We start from the raw sequence: 18,220 nt of genomic DNA on the forward strand, positions 1-18,220 counted from the left end.
TATACTCTCACTGGAGGCTGGATCCACACTGTCCGCAACCAGCCATCCTAACTGCAATCTGCGCTTGCCAGCCCAGCCGCCATCTTCTTGCTAGCCACCCCCCCCCTTTTTTTTTTTTGCTAGCGTAGACACAGCAGTTATATTAGTGGCCAATGGCTCACTGGTTACAGCTGATGGCCAACTAGCCACAGCTGATGGCCATCCAATCAGGTGCGTTAACCTAGATGCACAAAAACAATGGACAGGGCTTGGTTACAGCAAAGATAAACCTTTTACTGAAGAAGTTAGATGCCTGGAGCATGACTACCCACCACAATCTGCCCAATTAGGAATTTATGATCAGATCACCTGTGAGGTTACTTTCAGTTAGATTTATTACAGCACCCCTTTTTTGTTCACAGAACCTAGCTTCACCACTTTAACAATTAGTATGACATTCAGTTCCAACCAGGTTTACTCAGATCAACTGCTAAGCCTTTGCTATTGAAGCATCACCTGGAAGCCTGTTAGAACTAAGGCATCTCAGGCCCCACACCAGACCTACTGAATCAGAAACTGCATGTTAGCAAGATGCTCCAGGTGATTTGAACACATTAAAGTTTAAAGAGTACTGATCAAGAATCACCTATGGAGGTTTTCAAAAGTGTGAATTTCAGGAGCTAGAGTCCAGAGAAGGGGTAGAGGAGTAGAGGGTATCCTAAGTATGTGTGTTTTGTAAAGACTAGTATGGTTACCAGAAGGTGGGGGGGTGGGGGGTGGAAGAGGGTAAAAGGGTCAAATATATGATGATGGAAGGAGAACTGACTCTGGGTGGTGAACACAGAATGTGACACATAGATGATGTAATACAGAATTGTACACCTGAAACCTATGTAATTTTACTAACGATTGTCACCCCAATAATTTTAATTAAAAAAAATCTAGTATTCTGTGGTTCCCTGTCCTCAAGAAAAATCAAGTCCCTTCTGGCTGGAATCAAAGAACAACTGTTTTGTCAACAGCTGTCCCTGAGGTCAACAGACAGCTCCCTCCTCCCCAGAGGTAATTTGATGACTTCTTACAGGCCCTCTCTTAGGCTGAGCTCCACACTGCAGTGAATAAATGGAACAATTCTGCTTAAAATTAGAGTTTTCACCTCCAAGATGTTCCCCATTCCCCAATCTTCTGCCCCCATTTCATAGGGGGGTTTAGATTATTGTCTCCATATCAACAACAAGATTCCTATATTTTCTTTTCTCCTGATCCACTGCCTTAATCTCGTACAAACTCAGGAAGGAAGAAAAGAAAGGAAGGAGGAAGGGAGGGAGGGAAAGAGGGAGGGAGGGAGGGAGGAAGGAAATGAATTAACATGTGTTATAAACCTACTATGTGTCCAACCCACCCCATCCCCCAAAACAGTTTACATATATTTCTCACATAATACACATACAAATATGTAAGATTGGTATTAATGCCCCAATTTTCAGAAGTGGAGACTAAAGCTAAAATACATTAAAACTCTCCCAAAGCCTGGATTCTAAGCCAAATCTAACACTCAAGTTCTGCTGCATTCTTTCTACTATCCTAACTTGCCTACACAGACTATTATGTAAATAAAATTTTTATTGACATAATTCACATGCCATATAATTCAATTCAGTGGTTTTTAGTATATTCACAAGATTATGAAATTATCACTACTATATAATTCCAGAACATTTCCATCACCGCCCCCCCCACACCAAAAAATACATAAATAAACCAACTCCAAATCAATTAGTAGTCACTTCCTGTGGGGACAGAGCCAGGAGTGCAGTTTCCAGGCTCTCGGCCTCACATAGACAGGTGCTGGTTCAGGTAGTAAATGGCCATCAACTGTGACTGGATGGCTATCAGCTGTGGTTAGTTGGCCGTCAGCTGTAACCAGTGAGCCATTGGCCACTAATGTAACTGCTGTGGCTACGCTAGCAAAAAATGGGGGCTAGCAAGAAGACCGTGGCTGGCAAGCGCGGATTGCAGGTAGGACGGCGGGTTGCGGACAGAGTGGCTCCTGCTTCCTGTGTCTCCAACCCAGCTGCCAGCAAGACTATAGTGGTATGACTCCCCTATCTATGGCTCCGTGGGTGTTCCTTTATGGCCTCACCACATCCTGCGTTCTTATGTGGGAAGCGGGACCAGAGATCCTGCGTGACTCCCCCACGTGACACTTCCCATTCTCCCTTTCTACTCAGTCCCTGGCAACCACTTTTTGTCTCTGATTTTCCTATTCTGGACATTTCATATAAGTGAAATCACATTGTTACCAGACTCAGGTCTGGCGCCCCTTGCTGCCCAGGGCCCAAGAACTTAAGTGACAAGTGTTGGTGAGGACAAAAGCATACTTTATTCTAGATGCCAGCTGTGGGAACAGAGCCAGGTGTGCAGTTTCCAGGCTCTTGCTCTCACGTGGAAAGGTGCTGGCTCAGGTAGTAAATGGCCATCAATTGTGGCTAGTTGGCTGTCAGCTGTAACCAGTGAGCCATTGGCCACTAATATATCTGCTATGTTTACGCTAGCAGCAAAAATGGGGGGCTAGCAAGAAGATGGTGGCTGGCAAGCACGGACTGCAGTCAGCACGGCAGATTACGGGTTGCGGATTGCAGAGAAGTGGACAGCAGGTTGCGGATCATGTGGCTCCTGCTTTCTGTGTCTCCAACCCAGCTGCCAGCGAGAAGATAGTGGTGTGACTCCCCTATCTATGGTTCCATGGGTGTTCCTTTTTGGCCTCACCATATCCTGCGTTCTTATGTGGGGAGCGGGACCCGAGACCCCACATGACACCCTGCATGACACCGGCAGTTAGGGAAGATGGCAGACTAATGTCTAGAAAAAAACACCTTCCCCGAACTGAGAATAATCAAGAGGTTTTATCGTCAGGCAGGTAGTTGGGGGAAAGAACAAAGAAAAGTGGTAATTGGGTCATGTAAGTTTCAGGGCTGACAGTTGAGAAATCACCTCCCAGGGCCTGGTCTGCTTCATAATGTTATCTCAAACTCAGCAGCCGTGGCTGGAGTGTGTCATGCATCATCAGCAAAAGCTGCAGGGAGTTGCAATCATGGATCCTGGTGTCCGGGCGCCTAACCATTGAGAAACTGTTCTTTCCAGGTTAGTGCTCTGCTGATTAATTAAATCAATAGTCTTAAGAAAGGGAACCAAGCAGAGTCATTAAATAAAGCAGTGAAAGGGAAAAACAAAGAGAAAACAGCTAAATAGCAAGCTATGAGGTGACTGAACTAAGTCTGTCATTAATTTCCCAAGTTTCACCCTTACAATATATGGTCTTTTGTGTCTGTTTTTTTGTTGTTGTTGTTTTTTGCTTAGAATAATGTTTTCAAGGTTTGTGCATGTTGTAGCATGTATCAGTACTTCATTCCTCTTTATAGTCGAATAATATACCATTGAATGGATATGCCACACTTTCTATCCATTCAGAAGTTGATGGACATTTGGGTTGTTTCCACTTTCTGCTATTATGAATAATATTCCTTTAAACATTTAAGTACAAGTTTTTGTGGGAACATATGTTTTTAATGCTCTTGAGTATATGTGAGGTCTGACAATTAAGTTCGCGAACTTGTTGCAACAATGTTGCTAACTTTTTTTGATATCAGAGAGATTATTCATTATGAATTTGTGCCAACGGGACAAATAGTTAACCAAGTTTACTATTTGAAAGTGCCGAAAAGACTGTGTGAAAAAGTTAGACAATCTGAACTTTGCATCAACAATTCACGGCTCTTGCATCAGGACAATGCACCAGCTCACACGGCACTGTCTGTGAGGGAGTTTTTAGCCAGTAAACAAATAACTGTATTGGAACACTCTCCCTACTCACCTGATCTGGCCCCCAATGACTTCTTTCTTTACCTGAAGAGAAAGCAAATATTGCAAGGAAGACATTTGGATGACATTCAGGACATCAAGGGTAATACGACGACAGGTCTGATGGCCATTCCAGAAAAAGAGTTCCAACATTGCTTTGAACGATGAACTAGGCACTGGCATCGGTGCATAGCTTCCCAAGGGGAGTGCTTGGAAGGTGACTGTAGTGATATTCAGCAATGAGGTATGTAGCATATTTTTTAGGATGACTTCATGAACTTCATTTTCTGACCTCGTACTTAGGAGTGGAGTTGCTGGGTCATATAATAATAACTCTATGTTTAATTTTTTTAAGAAATGTCAAACTGCCTTCCAAAGTGGCTGCATTATTTTACATTTCCACCAGCAATGCATGAGAATTCCAATTTCCCTATATCCTTGCCAACACTTGTTATCATCTGTCATTTCCAGCATAGCCATCCTAGTGGCTGTAAATTGGTATCTCTTTGTAGTTTTGATTTACATTATCCTAATGACTGTTGAGCATCTTTAGATGTACATATTAGCCATTTGTATACCTTCTTTGGAGAAAGTATTCATATTATTTGCCCATTTTTAAATTGGAATATTTGTCTTTTTATAGTTGCGTTATAAGTGTTCTTTATATATTCCACATACTAGGTTCTAATCAAATATATGATTTGTAAATATGTTTCTCCATTATTTGGGCTGTATTTGCACTTTTTTGATAGATTCCTTTGAAGAACAAAAGCTTTTAGTATTAATGAACTCCAACTTACCTATTTTTTTCTTTGTTTGCTTTTGCATTAGGCTTTATATCTATTAAATGGTTGCCTAATCCAAGGCCATGAAGATTTATACCTATGTTTCCTTCTAAGAGTTTTATAGTTTAAACTCTTTACATTTAGGTCCTTGATCCGTGTTAATTTTTACATTCTCTTGCATATGGATATCCAGTTGTCCCAACACCATTTGTTGAAAAGACTATTCCTTCCCCCATCAAATTGTCCTGGCATCCTTATCAAAAATCAGTTGATCATAAACTTATGGGTTTATTTCTGAGCTGTTGTCAGCTCTATTCCATTGATCTATGTGTCTATCTTTATGCCAATGCCACACTGTCTTGATTACTGTAGCTTTGTAGTAAGTTTTTAAATTGGTAAGTGTGAGTCCTCTAAATTTGTTGTTTTTTCAAGATACTTTTGGCTATCTGGGTCCCTTGTTATAGTTTTCAATGTACAAGTCTTGCATTTCTTTTGTTAAATGTATTCAATATCTTTATTGAATATCTTCAGGTTCACTAATACTTTCTTCTGCCAGCTCTAACAAGTCTGTTGTTACATCCTTCTCATGAATTTTTCATTTTAGTCTTTATAATTTTCAACTGCCAAATTTCTATTTGGTTCTCTTTATCATCTCCATTTCTTTATTAATATTCTTTATTTGATGAGACATCATTCTCATACTTTCCTTTCATTCATTAGACGTGGTTTCTGTTAGTTCTTTGAACATATTTATAATACTTTGTCTATTTAACATCTTTTTCTAATAAATCCAACATCTGGGCTTCCTTTGGGACAGTTCCTATTAGTTAGGAGTTTTCTCCTGTTTATGGACCATACTCTTGTTTCTTTGTATGTCTTGTAATTTTTTTGTTGAAAACTGAATATTTAAAAATTATAATTGGCCATTCTGGACACCAGATTCCCTCCCAGGGTTTGTTGTAGTTCCCATTGTTTGTTATTGTTGGTCATTGCTGCTGCTGTTTGTTTAGAAATTTTTTAGAATTAAATCTTTAAAGCCTATATTCTTTATCATGTGTGGCCACTGAAGGTTCTGCTCAGTTAGCTTAGGCAGCTAATGAATAGACAGAGGTTTTTCTCTAATGTCTTGAATCATTAAGTCTCCCAACCTTTGCCAAATTCCTCTGTGTGTGTGTTTTGGCACATGCCTTCATTGATCAGATAAACAGTTTACAACTCTGCCTTAGCCTTAATTTCCTGTTTGTGCAGAGGTAGAAAAGGAGATTAGGGATTTCTTGGGTCTTTCCCGGGCAAGTACATACCTGCACATGCACATGGCCTTCTAGATTCCCAGGAATTTGTCAGAGATTTTCAAAGGCCCCAACTAACATTTTATTCCCCAGTTTTTTCTTTTTCATTGTTTGTTCAGCTCCTTGTTAGTACTAATTGGAACCACTGCCTCAGGCAGCTACAATGTTAAAAAAAAAAAAAAAAAAAAAAATCCCACTCTTTATTTTTTAACAAATACCCTAGCAATAAGGTGTTTACACAGAGAATATTCTGAGTCAGGCCAAATAAACACAAGCCCCGAGACTGTAGCTCTTATAGGCAATTTCCAGACAGGTCACATAGTGACAATTCTCTGGGAATGAGGCTTTATGGAGAGCTCCAAACCCATCTGTCCCCTTCCACTGGCTGCCAGTTTGCTGGTCCTCGTGGCTACCGTAGTTGCAAGGTTATTGGTTTCTAAGGCTACCACAGCGTGAGTGGGTGGAAATAGGGCAAGTTAAAATGCCATAATGCTTACTGTGCTTAATGCAACTTCAGCCATTTTTCTTAAACAAATGCTCCTCAGATTGTTGGAAGCTTTTGGTTAATTCATAGAGTTCATAAAAAGTTGATTTTTGACCATTTTTGCTAATGTTCTTGTTACTCTTGAGGAGTACATTTTTCAGAGATCCTTTCTCCACTTCTGTAAGTGCTTCTCTAGAAAAAAACATTTATAAATATCACACTGATTCAATTCTACATTTTTTTTCTTTCTAGTCACATAGTAGACTACTTCTTCCCCCTTTTCTCCTTCATTGAGTAAATAATAAAAATCAGAGAAGAGATATGAAAAACCATGTTTTCTTTTTTTTTTTTTTTTTTGTAGTAGTAATGTCCTTGTTGTATGGTGCTATGGAGGAAAGTAACAGGAGCAAGATGGACCAAAGCTGTTTCTTTCCAAAGAAATAAATAAATCCACAAGCACAATGTTTCTAGTTCTATGCTAGTCACAAAAGGAACTGGGATTGGAGACATGTTCAATTAAGGAGAGTTGGAAATGGATACATAATGTTCTAAGAAAAGAAAGATTTTATGCCTGAGTTACCTTCAGGGAGAAAAGTGAAGCTTCTAAATGGGCCAGGTATGTGATGATTACTCAACTCTGAATTTATTTTGCCAGCATTAAACCTTTCTCAAGAGTTTTCTTCAAATAGCAGATACTGAGCTGAATAAGATGCAAAACAAATCCATGATCAGTACATTCTCCTTCTTGAGTGAAACTGGAATTGATAAAGAATCGTGGTGACAAATTCCAGAAGCCAGTTCATTTTAGGGAGGGGTGAGAGGAGGATTTGCAAGTATGAGCTCACCCAGAAGCTGCAGTCCTGGAGCATATAAACAGGTAAGGTAGGTAGGTCTTAGCCAGTTCCAGGCCCCACAATTTCCAAACAGATCAAGACCATGGCCGTCCTCGGTTCCACGCTGCTGCCACTGGGGCTGTTTCCGTGTCTCGTAATGCTGTTTATTTCTGCCAGCTCGGCAAATTACAGTGACAGCTGCCTGCTCTTCATTCAGATCGTCCCCACCACTGCTCCAGGCATCAAGGCTAATCCAGATGTCTATGAACGCAACACAATCTACACAAGTAAGTAGAAGCCTTTCTCTCTGTTGTCTTTTTTCTCTAAGGGGAGTTAACCATAATTTTAGAATATAACTCTCCATCTCTGCTCTCAGTTACACATAATGTGTTTTTGACCTGGATGGGAAGGGGGACAGAAAGAATGAGAATATGTGAGACAGTGGGTTGGGTGGGACTATTTCTGCATGTTCCCCCTGCCAACCTGAGCCACAGGAGTTCTTAAGTTCCAACGCCCAGGATAACTGAGCCCCAGCAAGAGCACACCTGCGGAAGGTTCTCTGACTTAAATAAAACGGGCATTTTTATTATTTTAAGGGATCATAATTGTTTCACAGTTTGTAATCTTTTCACATCCATTGGATAAGAGTCCCACTGTGCATGACTGTATATTGCACAACTCCAGGTCGCACTGTTCACATTTAGTCCACGAATGAAAAATTTAGTGAGCAGGACAGGGAAAGTTTTACTATCCCACTTTATATAGGAGGAGCCTGAAGCCGAGAGAAATTGAATGACTTGCTGAAGGTCTCACTGTTAGTAAGTGGCAGAACTAGCTCTTAAATCTTGTTCTTTTCATTCCTAATCCAGTGCTTTACTCGGAGGTACCTAATAATATTTGATAAATATCCCTTTGGGGATCAGCCAAGCCTACAAGTCAAGGCAAGTGTTTTCTAATTACTTTCATAACAACAACATGTAATATAGTGGTTTACACGTATTCATGCGTTTAGCCCTCATAACAGCCTATTAGGTAGACTCCACTGTCATTCCTGTTTCATAGATGAGAAAACAGAAGTAGAGATCCTAGTAACTTGATCAGGTCACAGAGCTACTTAAATGGTGGAGCTGGGTGGGATATGAACCTGAACATTTTGTCCTTAGAGACTGCCCTTAACTAGTAAACTATATACCCCTCCATTATAGTAATGAGAGCTGAAACTTCTTACTATATGCTGGGTACTGTTCTAAGAGTCAATACTATTATCTTCCCATTTTACAGATGAGAACTGAGGCACAGGGAAGTTAAAGTTTTAGCCAAGGTCACTAGTAAGTAACACAGCTAATATTTGAACCTAAATAACAGTCCAGCTTTGTTCAGCCAGGCTGTCCAACTTCATTCAGAGCCTGTCTTCTTATCGACTCTGTTATCCTGCCCCTCAGAACTCTAACCAAATTCTGCTACCCACACTCATGATCTACAGATTCCAGGCTTCAACAGGAGAATGACTTCAACAGGAGCCTGCCTTCACACATCCATGGCAGCTTGTACTTTTTTCTGTCTTCGTGGGGACTGTCACTAAGTGCCTCGGTTGTGATACGGCTCACTCTGTCCTACTGACTCAGGCAGTGGATCTTGTCCAACAGGGCACAGAAGATAATCTTGTTATTCAAGATGAGGACGTGGAGGGCATACGTGTGACCTTATATATGGAGAAGGGCCTGAGGGGCGGAGGGGCTACTGCAAAAGAGATTACCTCTGACTTAAGATAACATATCATGAGGTGAAGGATTTTGCTGCTGAAATGGAAGAAATGGAAACCTATCTTGTGAAGATGGGGAAGGGGGTGCAGATGGGGGAGATTAGGAGCCTTCTGAAAGTAGGAAGACAGGAGAGAGAGGAGTCAAAAGATGATCTATAAGACCCCTTAAAAGGAAAAGACCCCTTGAAAGGAGACATGCTGGGTGAAAGGGAAATCACAGGATTTAGAGGCAGTAGGCGGAGCAGAGGGAAAGGGGAAGGCTGAAAGGAACTAAGATTCAGGGAATGCCCACTACATACATGCAAATCCCTTCCCCAAACGGCACCTGATTTCACCTCAGAACAGAAATATGCTATAGTCCTGGGATACACTGACTCACTATAGGAATAATTTAAGTTGAGATAAAAATCCTGTGCTCGCAGAGGTGTGACATGCCAGGCTCCACACCTAGAATTACAAAACAGTCTCCAGGATGTCCTTGTAGATTGTTATCTTGCAGGACTGGGTGGGGACTCGGGGCGTTTAGGGAGATGAGTAAATGCCCAAACAGGCCAACTGCTTCTCCTTATTCTGATTTTTTAATTTTTTTAATTTCAGGGTTTATAAATTATACGATTGACCAATGTCGACCCTGGTAAGTCATGTATAAATGGCTTGGCAGATCTCAACACACAATGCAGCTCAGGCAATATCTTAGAACAGGTTCCCTGGGTCTGTCTTCATATCATTGAAAGAAACCCATAATATAGTGCCATTTATGTTAAGACTGCTGGGTAAACATCTGCCTCCACTTTTACTACTATGGGCAATAGGGATGTAACTTCCCTGGCTTTTCCCCTGAACCTTCAGTTTTAAGGGCACTACACAACATTGGATGCACAACTTTGTAAATCAATCAGTTAGTAGTTAGTACAAAGTACCCTCCAGGTGCCCAGCACTGGGTTGGCCAGATACTAACACAGATGAAACCACAGTATATAGTACAAGCCAGAATGTAATTAAGCACTCAAGTTTATGGTAAGAAACATAAATGTTTCAGGAGTGAGAGGGAAAGAGGGCTGAATTGGCCTGGAGGTAGGACATAAGCAGGATCTTGGAGAGTAAGCGGGATGGCATGTGTGATGAGAACGAAGTGAGAATTCACACTGGCAGCCAGACGAGAGCAAAGGCAAGGGGCAGGTGGAAGCCAAGTGTGTCTGCAGAACCATAGGAAGACTGGCTGCCCCTAGAGAGGGGGCACACACAGCACTGTGAGCTAGTTAGAGGGTCATGAAAGCCATGTGCTGGCTACTGGAATTGACAGGAGAACTATAAAAGCAGAAATGTTTAGCTGCCCTAGAGAGAAGGACACTTTGAAGGTTTTGGAAAAGAGTGTCTCCTGACAGAAGTGTTGTGTATAGAAGTCTGATCTGCCCGCAGCCTGAAAGGAGAACTTAGAAGCCAGAAATCCAAATAATACAGATGCCTAGGAGAGAAGAAAAGAGGACATAGAACAAGACAAACAAATGAGAAACAGAAACTCATAGACACAGACAATAGTTTAGTGGTTACCAGAGGGTAAGGGGGGTGGGGGGTGGGGGGTGGGAGATGAAGGTAAGGAGGATCAAATATATGGTGATGGAAGGAGAACTGACTCTGGGTGATGAACACACAATGGGATTTATAGATGATGTAATACAGAATTGTACACCTGAAATCTATGTTAACTTTACTAACAATTGTCACCCCAATAAATTTAATTAAAAAAAAGAAAAAGAGGACATAAACCAAAGTGAGAGAGGGAAGGTAGAAGAAAGGACAGATGCAAGAGCGTGCCAAGGGAGAGCTGACAGACTTGATCGCTATCTGGATGATACCATCACTTGTCACATCTAGGACAAATGTCAGGTTCTCACCAAGCAAGTCAGGGCCCATGGGATCTGGCTCAGCCCACCTTCATTGGCAAAGACAAACAAATAGAACAGAGAAGTATTTTGTGCTAAAAATAATAACAATAACAACTGCAATTTATCTAACACCCACCAAGTGGGTGTTTGCATTCTTCTCTTTACTCCTCCGTATCGTGATCTCCATATAATAAGGGATAATGCCATTATCCCCAGACCTACAACCAGGCTTGCTATTACAAAGTGGGCATTCAATAACTATTTGTGGAGTGAGCGATGAAGAATAAGGAAACTGAGGCTCAGAGTTGAAATGACTTCGTCCTAAATATTAGCGCTGGAATTCAAAACCAGGACTGTCAGATCCTATTGTGCTACACGATCAGTTTTCTTTGCTTTGTGAAGAAGTCTCTGAAGGAACTGTGAGTGGCTGAGAGGGCCCCAGAGAACACCTTAGCATTGAGGAATTCATTCAGAAGGGATCTTCTAAGGGAGGAAATGGACAGACTGAAATATTCTCTTGAAATTCCCTCCCCATTACTCAACAGAATGCTGAAATTAACAAGTGGGATTAACAAGTGTCAGTGGGGTCTCCTGTGAGCGCATGCTAGGCTAGGTCACGGGAGAAGACTCACCTAAGTGGAGAAGGTAAGGGAACCCAAACGGGTTATTTGACAGGTACCTGGATTAGGGCTCCTGGGGTTCAGAGGTCCCTCTTCCCTCACCCTCAACAACAGAAACCAAGAGCTTCAGTATTTATAGGACCAGGAAATGGGCTTCACTTTGACTTGGAAATAATATTCCCAATTTTCAGGAAGTACTTGCCAGGGGTTCCACCTGGCCCTTTCACATGCATCAACCCGTAACCTCCCCACACTCCACTTCCTGAGAGAAGGGCAAAGCAAGTTTATCCCCTCATCTGACAGATGAGAACCAGGCTCAAGAAGTTAAGCGCCAGGCTGGAATCTCACCCAGGGCCAGAGTATATGTCTCCTTTCGTCCACCTTTTACTGTAGAAAATGTAGAAAACACAAAAAAGTACTAGGAAGAAAATTAAAATCGTCTGTAATCCCACTACCAAGAATTCACCACAGTTAATATCTTGATGTCTTTCCTTCCAGATTTTTTCAATTTCTTTTACAAAATTGGGGTCACACTATATATACATGCTATTTGTAACTTCCTTTTTTTACACTTAATTTTGGCTTCATGACCCTCATCCCTTGTCTTAGTGCACAGATGGCTGATTGTTTCCTTGTCATTTCTCACAGTATCAGTTCCTGTGAATAACAATGTCAGCTCTGTAGTCCTACGAGCAGTGGACATGAACAACAACTCATTGGGCGTATGGCACAGCGCAGACCGGGATTGCAACAGCAGCAGCTTGTATCACATGAAGGACTCGCGCAGCACACTCTTCAGGGCCTACTGGGAATCTCCTCATTCCATGAACGTAACTGCAGTCAAGATACAGTAAGAACCTACCTATATATGATTTGCTTTGGGCTTTTACAATTTCCTATTGTGTTTCTGCAATTTTACACTGATCTTGGAGGACTCAAAATACAATCCAAATATGATGTGGAGAATTAAGTACTTTTATACTCCTTTTCTGTACTTATATGCCATTCTTTGTCCTACCCTTTATCTATAGGAGTATACACACACACATACACACCAGCTATGCTTGACATTAACAGAAAATTGGTGTTAAAGAAAATCAGAACTAGACAGTAAGGCAAAATGACTGAATTAATGAATCCATACATAAAGTAAATAACAGATTTTATTCAGGACTATTGCAATAGGAGAAAAGAGACCTCAGCATAGAGCCAGGCTCAATTCTGAATACAACATGGGCAAGTGGAGATTTATAGCCAAGGAGAAGGTGGGGGTCAGTGGATGGAAACTTACTGAGAGGAAATATCAAGGCCTGTAAGGGGGATTCTGGCCGAACTGGCCTAACAGGATTCTTTCTGAACCCAATCAGACATTAAGGGTGACCAGATATCGAGGGTAACAGGTTCTTGCTAAACTGACTTAGCAGGGTTCTTGCTAAACCTGGATTTTACAAGCAAGTACACAGATGGGCATAGGAGAACTTTTGGGAGCCTGACTAAAGTTTGGTCAAGCAAAGAATCCTTGTCACTGGGCATCCTGTGTGCTTCAAATTCTCTGTATTCAAACTGGAGAATCATCTTTTAAAACATAGATTCATTCTCAAAATGACTTGCTAACAGAAAGTGTGATGATTGTGTAATAAATCTGACTTCCTAGTATCACACGAGATGGACACACTCTCATTCCAAGGTGAGCTCAACTGGGGGCTCACTTAACAAAAACACTTCCTCCCAGCTAGGGACTTGTCAAGTTTACTTTAGAAACTAAATGTTTGAGAGGTCTTTACACTTTTGGACTGCCATTTTGTACTGAAAGGACAGGTCTGACCATCAGGCCATGTTCACTGTGAACAGCCACCAAGTCTCTGTGGACAATAGCGGTGATGATGCTGGCAAGCCGTCCCGCCTCACCCGCCATGGTCTGCGCCTGCTTGGACCTAGCTGGCTCCCACAGAGTGACTTGCAAGAGCTGCTATAATCCAGCCTCACGATTAGAAGTCAGCCAAGACTAAATAGGGCAATGACTTTCCTTTCATCTCACTTCCTTAAAGCCTCCATACTCCATGTGACAACAGATAAAAGACCAGGCAGTGACAATCTGCAACAGAAGCAGTACATTCCCACTGATAGTGTGATCTCCTGACCCTTCCCATCTCACACCCAGCCATGATGCACTGGCTTCTCTGCCTGTTTACAGTGTAGACAGATGGTCTTGGTCAACAAGGCTGACAAGAAGAGGGGAGCAGCACAGATGATGGAGGATATAGAAAGCAGGGAATTCCACTGTGTTGGATAGGGCACAAAATGGATGTGATGAGGTCCCCAGCCACGGACTTTTATAGTGAGGGTTGATGAGGCAAGGCTTATACAGAAATAATTACTAAGGTGAAACATCACATCCTCGAGAAAGCATTTCCTAAACTCCCAGATAAGTTCTGGCTCCCCATTATTCACTCTCACAGCTTCCACTGCTTCATTAGAGCACATGCCACCACTGTGGTCAATTACTTAATTCTTTAGTTGATTATTCATTTAAAATCTGTCTCTCTGAAGGGACTGTAAGTGCCTCAAGTGTAAGGGGCATGCCTGTCTGGTTCACCACTGTCCCCTCAGCACCAAGCATAGCGATTGGCTTTGTAGTACACTCTCATTAATTGTTGAATATATGAACAAGAGACTAATATAATAATGGACACACTAACATAAGAACAACAGACCAAGCTCTACGGATCATTTCATGAACATTAAGCCCCTATTATGTGTCAGTCACTGTTGCTAACAGAACCTGCTCTCAAGAAGCTGGTCCTCTAGTGGGAGGTGAGGCTGATAATAAGACAATGCAGTCAAGGGGCCTGTCTCTGATGGAGGTCTGTCTGAGTTAATAACAGGGTGAACAACTTCATAGAGTTCCTTTTAAATCTGTGGGCAGATGTGGCCCAGATGGATATTACAGGCAGGACTGGCTTGAACAAAGACCAAAAGTATATATCACCAGCCTGTGGGGAGTTAAGGGTGGTGAAGTTACTTGGGGTGGGGTTGGACATTATCTTCTCTGGAGCAAGATCATGGAGGATCTTATTTGACAATATAGAGCAGACCACTATTTGATGATCTGCTAATTGTGCTGTAGAGAAAGTAAGCACAAAAGTAATTAAGAGGTTGGGATCCTCTGGAAAGGCAGACATGTGAGCTGAACTTGTGAATTCCACAGCTGAGGTCCTCACCATTATCTAATCTCACTGATTTACCCTCTACAGAGCCTTCACTATCAGTTTCCACAGAATGGCTACGTTTTCTTCTCTGACACTGAAAAAACGAGGTAAGTTCCTCTGCATTCCGTTTACATATCCAGCAGTGAATTCCATTAGCCTGGAAAATTACTTTGTGGGTACCCTAGAAAAAGTCTTCTAATCATGCATTACCAAACTATCAGTTGGGCCTTCTAGCACCTTGAGATCTACATAAGATTAGCTCAACCGCTTATCCTATGCCTTGTACACTACAAAAGCCATGCCCGAGATTTCTGCCAATTCCCAAGGGCATTATAGACTCACAGTCACCCGTGGCTGCAGAATCCTGCTTCCTCAGATGTTTCTATTCAACACCACATAGACACCAATATGAAAATCAGCTCCTTCCTCAATCTCCACAAAGACTTCCCACTCACACAAAGCCTTAATAGATATAGCAGACATTATAGGGAGGAGGGGGCCGATTTGCACAAAGAAGGGTTGAAAGCATAGAAATACCAAATATTTCATTAGTTCTCAGAGTGGCTTTTGGCCACCACCATTACCATCAGGAATTTGCACTGGTCTTTCACAGGCTGTAGTCCTCACCTTCAAACCATCCTGAGGCTCCCTGCCCATCTTTCCCATCTCTGCCCCCTTCCTTCTCTCACCTCCCTTGAGGGAGCTAAAACAAATTCAACCAACTGAGGTTCAGAAAAGATAGGTAACTTGCCTCAGGCCACACAGAAAGTAAATGGCAAAACTAGGACTTAAATTCCACATCTGATACATTTTACACTTTCCTTAGACTTACATCAAAACTATAAAGACAGTCTTTTTTTTTTTTTTTTTTAATGAAGCTTTTAAATACAAGGCTCAACCAAGAACAAGAAACATTAGTCTTTCTCAGTGTCCGGATAACAGGTCTTCAGAAGCCCCAAAACACTGAAATACATCTACCATACTGCCCACTTTCCTGCCCATCATACACTGCAAATGTAGTCAAAAGGAATATCTATTTTCAACAATAAATTTGAAAGGGATTATGCCTAATGAAACTATTGTATGAAAGCCTTAACTGTTTCCTTGGTAGTTTTTCCTCTGAAAAGACTGGATGCTATTTTCTTTTTCAAGGACATTTTCGAGATGAACACTGGTATAAATGCTAAGAAAGAAGGAAAAAAAGAAGTTTGTTTCTAGTCAGGACTCCTTAGCTCCACGTTAATAAAAGCCAGTTGCAAAAAGAAAAAGAAAGTGGTTTTGTCAGACTTTCTGACTCAGTGAGATGCTAGAGAAACATTTGCCCTGGGGAAATGCTAAATAAGACAATGTCACAGAACCTAAAGGCAGAAGAATGTATGGCCTAAGCAAATCACTGGACATTTCCCTTCTTCCTTATAGTCCCCACTGTGGTCCACTCAGACCCTTGGAGGTATCACTGCCAAGCTCCAGTTTACCCAGGATCAGGCACCTCCCACCCCCCAGGGCTACAGGCCTGGCTTTCTTTGCTTCTCAGCCAGGCAACCTCAGAAAACAAATGTGTGGTCATATCCCTACATGGGAAAATGACCAGTGCCTCAGAAACCACAGAGATTCAGGGGATTGGATGGTGCCTCTTTCCGCTTACTTTAAAGCAGGAGTAGCCACCCTCAGATCTGGATGGTATCTAGTTCTTACAAGCTTTATACGCAAACTTTGAAATTAGCAAGAAAAAAAAATAAAATTTGTGCCATTCTGGATCATATTTGCACTGATGGATCTAATACAATACTAAGGATCCTTGAGGGCCGACAACCCACCCAACAACAAATTAAGTAGTTACGTAAATTAAGTATAAATTCCGTCCCCCGTAGGACGGTATAGACCTAAGGGTAGAGAGTGTTTCTTACTGATGTTTTGTTCCTTGGTATTCTCTACCCCCATTTTCCCCCTCCTCTGCACACACTTGGCCCTTCAGACATGCTTATTAAATTTTGCTCATGAACTCTGGCTCCAGTGTTCCATCAGATTAGCCTCATTTCTCTAGTGCCCACCCACCAACCAACAGAAGTTCTGATGCCATTTATTTTTCAGCAATGACCACAACGTCACCCTTCACGATCTCCACGACCAGGCCACCCAAAACCCATGTCCTACCCACAACCCGAATCCTAAACCCAACCTCAACCCTAACCACAACCAGCAGCGTGGCCAGCGGGATCTTCCTCAGCCCCATCGCAGATGCCCTTCAGATCCTGCTCGTCTTTCTCACCAGCAAACTCCTCTTCTAGAAGGAAGCTAGGGGAACAATTGTTCCTGCCTCCGCTGCACCCTTCTACGTTCTATTCCAAGCCAGTGCTCCAACATGTGTGTGAATGAAGGCTTTCTGTTCTCAAATGTACAACTCTACTGCCACTGCTTTGAACCAAAAAGGAAACTTGGTTGAGGGCAGCCAGTCCACTCACTGGTGAACTTGGGGCACACAGATATTTAAGTGGATCTTTCAGGACACAAATTAGGCTTTTTGTAATTGCTTAGAACTGGTCTGGTGTAGCCTGGAATTCTGGCTCTAGGTTTATGTTGACAGCCAACTCCATAGGCAATCTAAACTTTTGTTCATTGCCAAATGATTCCTCTGTGTCCCCGAGTCTCTGTGGGAAGAAAAATTCCTCACTTTCAAGATGATCTCAGATTTCTAACCAAACCCACTCAGGTTAGAAGAGCTTCTATGACTCATGTGACTCAATAGGGAAAGGAGAAAGGAGAAATGCCCTCATGCTAATGGCAACACCAGTAGCATTTGAAGGGCAAGAAATTAGGAACGTACCATGTCTGAGCAGTCAAGGACAGGGAAAGGTTGTGGCATAAAGGCATTATTTTCTAAGTCAACCAAATAAACTATATTTCAAACAAGAGTAATGAATGTGTCACATTAAAATGTCTAATCATTAACTTAAAATATAGAGAATGTTATCTAGTTTTCTTTTTTTTAAAGATTTTATTGGGGAAGGGGAACAGGACTTTATTGGGGAAAAGTTGTGTTTTTGTGTTTTTTTGTCCCGTCCCCCCCTCCCCCCCCCAGGACCCATCAGCTCCAAGTCAAGTTGCTATCCTTTCAATCTTAGTTGTGGAGGGCACAGCTCAGCTCCAAGTCCAGTTGCCGTTTTCAATCTAGTTGGGGGCGGGGGAGAGGGGGGCGCCGGTCAAACCAGCAACCTTGTTGAGAGCACGTGCTCTTAACCAACTGAGCCATCCAGCCACCCCGAGAATGTTATCTAATTTTATTCTTTTATGTGAGCATTCAAAAATTAATAGAATGGTGAGTGTGTATGTTTTCAAGGCCAGCTCTAAGGGTAAAATTTTCTCAATTTTAATTTCCCTCAAGTGCAAACTGGTCATTTTCCCTCTAATGGTAATTTCCACTAAGAGAAATGGGCAAAATATTTAAATTATTCTTCATATAATGTAAAACCAAAAGAAAGCATGGTATTTCCTGTAATAACCAACAAACTTTT

At 41.9% G+C, this 18,220-nt stretch overlaps 1 protein-coding gene across 1 annotated transcript; it reads left to right on the top strand.

The window, feature by feature from the left end:
* Positions 1–7,078: 7,078 nt before the first annotated feature.
* PLET1 (placenta expressed transcript 1) lies at positions 7,079–17,618 on the top strand. The gene is made up of 4 exons (XM_019715257.2): positions 7,079–7,518; positions 12,148–12,349; positions 14,754–14,815; positions 16,800–17,618. Exons 1-4 carry the CDS (start codon positions 7,335–7,337, stop codon positions 16,994–16,996), a joined length of 645 nt encoding a protein of 214 aa, XP_019570816.2. The 5' UTR covers positions 7,079–7,334; the 3' UTR covers positions 16,997–17,618.
* The last annotated feature ends 602 nt before the right edge of the window (positions 17,619–18,220 follow it).

The sequence above is a fragment of the Rhinolophus sinicus genome, linkage group LG06 (genome assembly GCF_036562045.2).
Source record: "Rhinolophus sinicus isolate RSC01 linkage group LG06, ASM3656204v1, whole genome shotgun sequence".
NCBI lineage: Eukaryota > Metazoa > Chordata > Mammalia > Chiroptera > Rhinolophidae > Rhinolophus > Rhinolophus sinicus.